This window comes from Pelobates fuscus, chromosome 2 (genome assembly GCF_036172605.1).
Source record: "Pelobates fuscus isolate aPelFus1 chromosome 2, aPelFus1.pri, whole genome shotgun sequence".
Classification (NCBI taxonomy): domain Eukaryota; kingdom Metazoa; phylum Chordata; class Amphibia; order Anura; family Pelobatidae; genus Pelobates; species Pelobates fuscus.
Window position 1 is genome coordinate 66189334 of NC_086318.1, and position 10556 is coordinate 66199889.

General features: G+C 38.8%; 1 protein-coding gene across 1 annotated transcript; it reads left to right on the plus strand.

The window, feature by feature from the left end:
- The first annotated feature begins 3258 nt into the window (after nt 1-3258).
- Nucleotides 3259-10046, plus strand: FAM110C (family with sequence similarity 110 member C). The gene has a single exon (XM_063442221.1). The coding sequence runs from the start codon at nt 3497-3499 to the stop codon at nt 4499-4501; it is 1005 nt and encodes a 334-aa protein (XP_063298291.1). The 5' UTR covers nt 3259-3496; the 3' UTR covers nt 4502-10046.
- The last annotated feature ends 510 nt before the right edge of the window (nt 10047-10556 follow it).

Consider the following 10556-nt stretch of genomic DNA (forward strand, 5'->3'; position numbering starts at 1 on the left):
TTAATTCCAGTATTAGTACAATGTCTTTTTTCTCAGCAGGAGTGTGAAATCTGCTATCTTTGAAAATTAGCTGCAATTAAACACAAATAGGGATGTGGTGACTTTTTCGAATGCATAGAGACTCCTTGAAGCTCACAACTTCCTCTCACAAGGAAGAGAGCTATCTCTTTCACACCTAAAGCAAGTATCCCATAATTTACTGTAACTCTAGCCATTATTTCTCAATTTTACCAGCAAAGGGCTAAGGCTTATCAATTACTGCACATCCAGTAAAATAAAAACGCACACACCATGCACCTGGCTAATATTAAGACTAAGTTGGGGGGGGAATGGGGGAAAACATCATTAATAGAAATAATGTAGTATTTGCACAAGCAAATTTGCTTTCAAATTTGGCCAGAAACAATTTGGTATGAGTAATATTTTTAGTATTGTATTGAATATTATTCTGTGGCAATTCTATGCATGCCTGAGTGTATTTATTTGGAAATATTTGCATTCTATCTTCACAGAAGTCTTGCATTTGTGATATGTAATGCACACGCATGCACTGAGCTTCACGGATTAAATTAATGCAAAGCATGTATTGGCTTAAATATGTCACCCACTTTACAATTGCTGCATTGATCCTTATAACTGGAAATTCAGGAGGGTTGAAAGCAAAATCAACGAAAACACGTTTTTTTTTTCTGCTTATATTTATAATCCGGGCTGAATTTTTTACTTGGCAGAGTAAGCAGCTGCCTACAGGCTCTTGTCTACTATGTGCAACGCCCTTTACTACAAATTAGCATTTCTATGTAGCAGATATATTATGATGTGCTTTTCCATTTTGAAACATAGCAATTGCATTTTATGCGATAAGTAATTTTCACTGAATAGTGAACAAGGTTATGTTAATCTGTATGAGCAGTCCACAGCTCGACTGACTCAGTAGTGAGGAGAGAACTCGGTCCAAGTTGTGTGTGCAGCATGCAGACACTGCATGTAAAGTTTTAAAGGAACACTATAGCGTTAGGGAATATAATTCTGTATTCTTAACGCTATAATGCCCTATTTCACAGGTATGTTTACGTCGCCGCCAATTTCATGTTAACACTTACGTGTAAGATTCCCTTGGCACTACCAGCCACTCCGCCTCCTGTGACATCATTCGGCTCTCTATGTACTGGCCAATCTAATGTTACAGGATCATTGGAAACTGATGAACATTCAACGCTTTTCTATGGGGTTCTGTAACAGAGTTTTACTCAGTCAGTGTGCAGCGAAAGCACTTCTAGTGGCAGTCAGTATGAAAGCCACTTGAGGTGGATTGTATACTGCATTGTAAACATTGCAGTTTCTAAAAAAAACAAAAAAACCTCTGCTGTTTTATATTGCAGGGCTAAACCTAAAGGACCACTGCACCCAGACCACTGAGATTAAGTTGTTAAGGTGACTTTAGTGGTCCTTGAGCAATTTAAAACAAGCAAAACAGGACTCTCATTCTGGACTGGCTGACAACTCTGAGAGGCAGAATTAGAGTTGCAGCAATTTTACAAATCACTGGAGTTCTAAGCCACCCTCCGAGCTGATAGCAGTTGCAAGTTCCTCTCTGCACATTTACCGTTGCAATTATTCAAAGTTATGATGGTGCAACTTTTTAAAACCCAATGGAAGAGTAGGAAAGTGTCTCATTTGAGGCATAAAATAGCATTATTTAAAATATGACTTTTTTGTCAATAATTTCTTAACGTGATACTCCAGGCTGTAGATGACGTTTTTTTTTTTTTTGCATTCTACAAAGTAATCACTAAAAGGTATGCAAAGACAAAAAAAAAAAAAAGTTACTTGTATTTGAAGTTCCTGCATTTACTGCAAATTCACAATCATTGCAGTGAGTGCTCACCAAACCGGAAAGTAAAAATCATGATGTTTACTTAACTTTTTTTTTGCACTGCTTAGCTTATCACATAAGCACTACTAGTAAAGTAGTAATGTAGGGATTCTGGTTGTTGTAGTTCATTTGTCTACTGTAGATATGACATCCTGTTTAGGAGAAAACTAAGGGAATGAGAGCAGTTTGGGAGGAAGTGATAGAAAGGCAGGGGTTAAATAAAGACGATAAGCACCACAACTACTGCAGTGGCTGTAGTGGTTATAGTGCTTGGAGAGTTTAAGGATTAAAACGAGTTATTTGAAAAACAGGTTAGTTAAAAAACAAAAACAAAACACTCAGCATAACCTATATATAAATTTCTAGAAATAGCTAGAAGAACAGCATCACGGAGGCAGCTGATCTTCACCCAGATAAGACTTACAAAACCCTGAACTTTTGCCTGTTTAATTTTAATATGCAAACAATAACTTGTTAACCACAATGAATTCTCCTGGTTCTTTGAGAAAAAAAATTATATGCAAAACACAGACCTCGTAATATGCTAGCAGTACAATCTTTGAGTGGGGAATAACATTTTGCTTACACCATGGCACTCTAAGGGTCATAGCTTCTCTGGATGGAAACATGCTATTTTATATCTCAAAACCGACACACTGAACCCTGTGTATGTATTTGTTTTCACCACAACTTACTATTTAGCTGTAAATCCCAAAGCATGCAAAAGGTGTATGTAAAACAAAACAAATCACCGAAAAATGAACACACCACATTTATGTGAACTCTTAAAAATGTTTAATTAGATATAAAGCATAAATCCAAATTCTACAGTGCAGTACACCTAAAAATAAAACATTGGGGAATAAAACAATTAGGTCAGGTTAACAAATCAGCCTCAGGTTTGCTGGCTGGGACTGCTGTGAGTCGTACTGCAGCTGGAGAATGCACAAACATAGTTTACAAAGAGTGTAGGTGTGAGTGAAGTCTTCTGATGACTGGGGTTTGACTTGACTTGCCCTCCAGACAAACAAATCCTGACAGCCAGCCATACCCCTATATGTGCAGCAAACGTTTCAAAATAACAGGTGTTACTGTCAGGTAATAACACAGAGATTGTCTCCCTAAATCTTGCTGGAACTAACGCTGTTACACGGGGCATTCACACACTTAGTGCTCAGAGCTTATCAGTGTGCCTGACATCATGGAGGAGGAGGAGACGTGTGGTAACAGAGGCTAAACAAACACAGCACCTCATGGGGGCTCGTCCTTGCTGCAGGCTGCAGGAGTGTGCTGCTGGCCCCGCCCCTCCTAGGCTCAGACAGGCAGACCCGAGCGCTGATTGGCCAGCCTGGGAACAGTGTTATAGAGCAGAGAGTGCGACACACCGTACAGGCAGGCAGACTGGCTCAGGCTCATCCAGGGGAGCAGCTGATACATTGTAACAGTGAGAGGCAGACATTGCATTGCAGTAGAACGCTGAATGGAACATTGATAGCAGCCTGCATTCTGCATTGAGCTCCCATCCACTGGAGCCAGGCAGCTACAGGAATCTCACTGTACCTGAGAAGCAAGAGGATTTCGTTTTCCATTTGAGGTGGGAAAGCAGCACCCAAAGGTGCTATGCCAACAGATATCATGAATGCAGTGAGGATGCAGCCTATTTCTCAGCTGCAGCACCACAGCCCTGTGGTGCCCATCAGGCTGCTGACCAGGGGCCCAGAATATCTACGGCGACAGATGGAGACTGGGACACCACGAGCTACGCTGAGTGCAGTGGAAAGGCTGGCAGCAGATAAGGCCAAGTACGTGAAGAGCCCACAGGTGGTATCTGGGGGTAGTAGCAATGGCAGCCAACGTAATACCCGGGGCAGCTCAGCTTCAGAAAGCAGCAGCGACGGCAGCTCACAAGGCAGCAGCAGCAAAAAGAGTCACCAGGAGCATTTGGACCAACAGATATCCCAAAAAATAGCCACTCCTAATCAAGCAGGTCCCCCCGTACGACGTGGGAGCAGCAAGAGACAGATGCGGCCCGACTCCTTGGTCATATATCGCCAGAAAAGTCGAGGGGACAGCCTGGTCGAACAAACTCGGGCTAGCCTTGTGCGAAGGCTTTTTCAGGGAAATGTGAAAGAAAAAACCACAATAGTGCCTCAAACCCTTGAAGAGGGCAAAGTTGATGGAGAGGAGAAACCTCTCGGCAGGGTATGTCAAGACCTCCGCTCCAGAAGTGGCCTTCACCGCTCACAATCGGACATCAGTTCCCGCTATTCGCGGTCTTTCTCTGAATTTGACACTTTTTTCAAGTACTGTGGTCTAGATCCTGAAGTGGTGGAAGAACTGGGCAAGGACAGGTTTACTGCAGCCCAGGAGGAGTTACAAGACGCTCCAGGGTCACAGCACCGAATTCGCAGTGTTAGCGTGGCCACCTCGGAGAGCGGCTTTAGCCGGAGGAGTGGAGATGACAGCACTGGTGGACTTCAAGAGGATGAGCCTCTAAGTGGGCAGCTCCCTGCAGGAGGCAACAGTAACACTTCAGTAATTGAACGTAACGCCCGAATCATCAAGTGGCTCTATAGCTGCAAGAGGGCAAAGGAGACAAGGGGGGGATCTCCTGACCTGCCATGAAACCCTAATATTATAATTTGGGTCATGAGACCCCCGATGGAACTCTGTTACTTCTTCAGTATTGTACCTTGGATAATCGTTAAAATATTGCATCATGACGTAAAAAGCCAATCTTTTAAAACACTGGAAATTATTTAAGAACAGCAAGAAATCTCATTGTATTCTTTTCTTTCAAAAGCTTCCAAGAGAGGGTGATGTTTTGTGTGAGGAAAACCTGTATAATGGACTGCAGTTAATCAAAGATATTTACAACTGCAGATGGGATCCATTGTCTTTTCTTAGCCTTTAATTGTGCCAACTTCTCTATTACCTGCTCTGCTTTTAGATGTTGCATGTCTACAGAAAATGTATATAGGCAGACTGTGGCAGACTGAATTGAAAATGTGCTTCCATTGTTTCAGACACATTATATTCATTGAAATATTGAATTATGTTCTGTTATGTTCCTGCTGATATGGCCTAGAATAGTGATGGCTAATCTTGGTTTCCCCATGTTTATGAACATTTTCCTCAATGCACAGCTTGCTTTTAGATGTACATAAAGCATTATGGGAGATGTAGTTTCCATGCATTTGGGGTACCATATTTATCACCGCCTTGGTTTGCAAGATGTACATCAACAGTTTATTTTAGTAACTGTGTTTAAACCTGTTTTTTTTGCATACAACATTTAATTTCTGCATTAACCATTTGAGTTCCGGATGACTGATCAATACAGTACCCCTCTGGCGTTATATAGGTAATGCCCATTGTGATTTAAAATAGCATGTTTCCATCCAGAGAATCTATGACCCTTAGAGTGCCATGGTGTAAGCAAAATGTTATTCCCCACTCAAAGATTGTACTGCTAGCATAGTACGAGGTCTGTGTTTTGCATAGAATTTTTTTCTCAAAGAACCAGGAGAATTCATTGTGGTTAACAAGTTATTGTTTGCATATTAAAATTAAACAGGCAAAAGGTCAGGGTTTTGTAAGTCTTATCTGGGTCAAGATCAGCTGCCTCCATGATGCTGTTCTTCTAGCTATTTCTAGAAATTTCAGTGCTGCTTTCTGTGCTGTTAGCCAAAGCTCTTTTGTAGTTTTGGTTTTGTGTGATTATATCAAAATTACTTTGAAAAATACCCTAAAATATCTAATCAGACCATAACCCATGCTACCTGCAGAATGTTCTAGACCCCAATCTAGGCTATCTGGATTAAATAGTGTTAAAATGCATTTCACATTGTTCACGTGGACAATCATGTGAAATTGCCCCGTGAAGGTGCCTTTTCTGGTGTATTCTAGACATTCCAATTCTTACATCTAAGAATGACCTCTGTAACCCATACATTTAGGTGCTCAGGAGAACAGATGTATTAGTAATTGTGTGTGTGTGTGTGGAAGGCCTAGGTAGGAGACTTTTCAACACAGGTTTTAGGCCAATGTCAAATGAAAATCTAAAAGGCGTATTAATCCTGCTATTCTGTAAGACGTATTTGACATGTAATGGGAAATCATGATTTCTTAAAGTGCATTTGATCCTGGGCCAGTATAAACTGGTAGCTAACAAACTCTAGATATAGTGGTTGGTTTACACTAAATGCTTCTAATTGTGCTTTAAGTTAGCAAGTTATGCCATGCATTTTTCATATTGCTTCGCTGGTAGTAGGATTTCTAGAACCACAATGTTTTACTGGACACTTTTTATTCCTGTATGCTGTGTAGAGCATTTTAGTAGTATTATTATTATTCATTAAACGCCAACAAATTCCGCAGCGCTGTACAATGGATTACAGGAAAAATGCTACCTTGTATTGTTAGTTGACATGCTGCAGGAGGGAAATCAGTTAACTAGTCAAGGCAGTTGACAAGTGAGTTGAAATTCCTTCCGTACCATCTTAACACTGCATACTGCAGGGCAGCACTCTTCATGAACTGCCCACTAGTAGTAGGTGTCCTGAAAATATGCTGGTTCTGGTAACTGCGAGGCGTTTATTGTGTCAGAAGCTGACTGCATTAACTTGAATTAGAATGTTGACATACTTTGTAGGTTCAGTCAAACCAGTTTAGTTTGTGGGGGTTTTTTCCGGCTGTATCAGAGTTCATATCTGTATGGAGTAGGCTGGTAATAGTGTTGTTTGCAGCAGTTAGATTATTGCACAAACCATGGTAACTGTGCAGCAGCAGAGTAAAAATATCTGTGTGCATTTCAAAATAGAGGTATTTACCTCTAAAAATACACAGAGTGCAAGCCAGTAGCAGGAAATGTGATGTTTATCTTCTCCAAGTCCCTTTGAATTTAACCTAAACCTCGCTTTGCTTCTGGTATAAGTCTATATATATTCTAACCTTTGAAGAGATTGCTAGATCAATTTTGGGCAAAAGGTATATCCTTAGCTACTATAGAACTACAAGCTCCATGATCCTTTGCTATCAGCAAGGCTGGAAAAGCTTCATAGGAGTTAAAGTTATACAACAGTTTAGGCTCTACCTTTTGGCCACCCCTATTTAGATAATGCATTTTATCAGCTTTGTGCTATAGGGAATAATTGTCACAAGTGTCATTTGGTTTATTCAGTATTAGATAACAAAACGAGCTACTAGCCTATCCAGCAAAGCTTTCTAACTGCAACACTAAAGGGGGAAAATCTCACTGTTTTTAGTGGGTATTTGGTGCTGTTTTTACATCCCTAGCCTTATTTGCAGATGAGAGACTTTGATCAATAGAATCCAATTGTATGTTTTTTAAGATTAAATTAAGCCTCCTCATTTTGACAAACTCTCTCACGACTTGCGTGGAATGCAGACCTCATAAAGCAGCTGCCTCAGGCAAAAAGCATTTGGTTCACAGGTGGGGCTATACCCAGTGCTGTGAGACACAAGAACAAAGATAAACTGTGAGGGCCTCTCACTTCTTCCTTGTGATCTGTCCAATTTCCTGGTCGTCACATGGTTCGGTACATTTTGCCACAGCTAACAGAGGTGAACCCTCAGATTCTGTAGAACTGAAAAACCCATTATGCCTTAAAAAAGTTTTAAGGCTGACAAAGCATCATGGGAATTGTAGTCCGTACCATCGAGTTGAGTCTCCCATTTAACCTCCCTTGTAGTAAGCTGAAACGTTAGTCTGCTGGCCAAGAACCCTTCAAATATCATGCTTTATCATTGGGGGAAGGGCTTAAAATACTCTTGTATATTTCATATTGGTTAACTCAACATTAAGATATAATATTTCCCTTTTAACACTTAGGCTTATTAACTAAAGTGAGAACTCAAATTTAAGGCCATAGGAGACGGACCGAAAAAAAAAGCTGACTTAGAGAGTTTTCCTAGTTTGGCTTACTTTTACCTTAAATTTGGAATTCACTTTGAATTCACCCTTTAGAATAATCCTGCTAGCCTGTGCTTCACTGTTGCCTGTAGGACAAAATGGGTGAATAGCATTATGTATAAACAGTCTATTTACTTTGTTAGGTGTCCAGAAAAAAAGGTGGCACAGAAAGAATTGGTAAAAAAAAATAAAAAAAAATAATAATGATAAGATCTAGAAATATGTCACCTTTAAAATGCAACTGTGGTCACTGTGACCCAAGGCTACTAACTTTGTCTCCACCTGCCTAAAGGGATGCGTACTGGATTACAAAATGCAATTTGCAAAGACTTGTCTTGGGAGAGAAAAAAAAGAGTGGCTGTATAAAGGATATTGCAAATTAAATCACCTGGGCTTTTTAACCTGATTCAATGAATTAGAGAGCAAACAATACGTTGTTTGTTGCTAAATTGCATAGGAGGCTGGTCTTTTTGTTTTACATGTTATTTACATATTTTCTAACAAACAGTCCAGCTAAGAGAGGAGCAGCTTTTACAACTGTTTAGCTTGTATGTAAGTGGCATTTCTTGTGTCTAAATATTTGTTCTTGTGCCTGAAGCTTGTATATGCAACAGGTAGCCTCTTCATTGGCTGGCCACGCTCTGCTGACCCTGTGTGTTTACAAAATACATCACTGCCAAAATGATACCTTCAGCTAGAACAGGGACGAAGATGCTGTGATCTCCCTGCTATCTGAAGACTTCTATTCCCATCATGCTCAGCCAGCTGATGGATGCCTGAACGTGATCTAAATTTCAATTGAAAACAGCTAGGCCATCGTGCATTCCTCTATCGAGCTCATTTGAAGCAGATTCTGTGACCATTTTGTTTGTCTTTCTACAAGTTATATATTATAATATTCTTACTGTAGATAATTGTTGCTATTTATTGTTTTTAATATTAACATTTTGATGGTTCTTGTTAAGCCTTGTCACATACAAAGTGTTAACTACTTTCTTATTGTTTTTACATTGATATTTTTATATCTTAATCCCTTTATCCTTGCTTAGTCTCAACACTGTCCTTTAAGACTGTTTTCTTGAAACCTAGACACTGCTGATATGACGGTAAACCATTAAGTTTTATGCAAGAGAATCATGCAAGGATGTCAACAACATGAATGTTGATTGATATAGAGGGACATTTCCATGTGTATCTGAATGCATCATATGCATGTTGTGTGCCTGTAGTATAACAAAGATTATAATTCTGTATTTCAGCTACAATAAATCTATTTTAGGGATGGGCAACCCCTTCAGTTTTGGACTATAAAAAAAGGGGTTTGTTCACCAAAGTAGGAATTACGAAAAATAAACAAGATAATTTAACATTTTTAGACCAAAATACCCAATCTGGAAAAATAGCTGAATTGAACCAATTCAACTATTTTTACGTAACATTTCAGAATTTCCAGTTTAGTGAAAAAAATGTTAAAGTCATTGTTTGGTTGATGTTGATGAGAGTGATATATATATCTATCTATATATATATATATATATACACAAGTTCATGTACGTGCCAAGCATGTGGTTTTTGCATGGCGTTTTACAAAGTAATTTTACTACTTTATAACTATTCTTAAATCACTGAGTACTTACGAATAGGTAATGCACTGCTACATCACTCATAGAGTTTTACACTGACTGTTGCGTTTCATAACTCCAATGAGCAAAAAAATTACTTTTGCTTTCAGTGGGCTACAAATACTCCCAGTAAAGGACCATATAAACAGCTATATGTAGATACAATGGTACGGTTCCTATCTGGGCTAGTCTATGCACACTCCTGTAGCCGTGTAGATATGACGTTTATTTGGTAGATTACTGACACTGGAAATTACAATTTAAGCTATGTACATAAATGTCCATTTTTATTTTAAACCCACCCATTCAGCTCGGATAATACTTACCCCCAGCACCTGTGGTTATATGTTAACTTGAGAATATTATGAACATTTCGGACCAAAGTTAATGTGTGGCTTATTCTGTAAACGCTGCTGTCTTATTAAAAAAAAAAAAAAAAGTTAATCGTTCAAAGTTTTATTGTACAACACTCACAGAGATCAAGGTCCTCTTTGTATATTATTATTGGAACTTTGTGCAATATATATATGTATATGTCTTATCATTTGTACAGTATTTTTCTTCTTGTAAATAGTTGTGTACAGGAAATTTGTGTCACGTTTGTGTGCATATTGTGCTATATGTATATAATATATATCTATATAATAAAGTTATATAGTTGTTGTTAAATACTTGGTATGCGTTTTAATTTTTTTTTTTAATTCTCTTTTATTTGTAGCCGCAAGCAGTTTGTTTATCATCTTACATGTACTTAAATCTAGAAACAGGGAGATACACAATGAACATTTTTGCTAACTTAGATACACTATACACAATGAGCTACACAATGAGGGAGATACACAATGAACATTTTTGCTAACTTAGAATGCTTTTTCATAACATTAGGACAAACGTAATACTCAAGGGGAAAATTATAAAAGTGTTCTGTTCTACAATGTGGTCTAAAGCTCTAAAAGTGGTCTAATCACCATGGAAACCAGCGAACCAGCAAGCACATATCTTTGGTGACTCCTCCCTCTTTAATTTTGCATCACTTTTTGGAAAGCAACATGGAATCATAAGAGTATCCAATTTTCCCCTTTTACTTCCTGTATTTAGTGTTAGATTCATGTCTGGCTTTGCA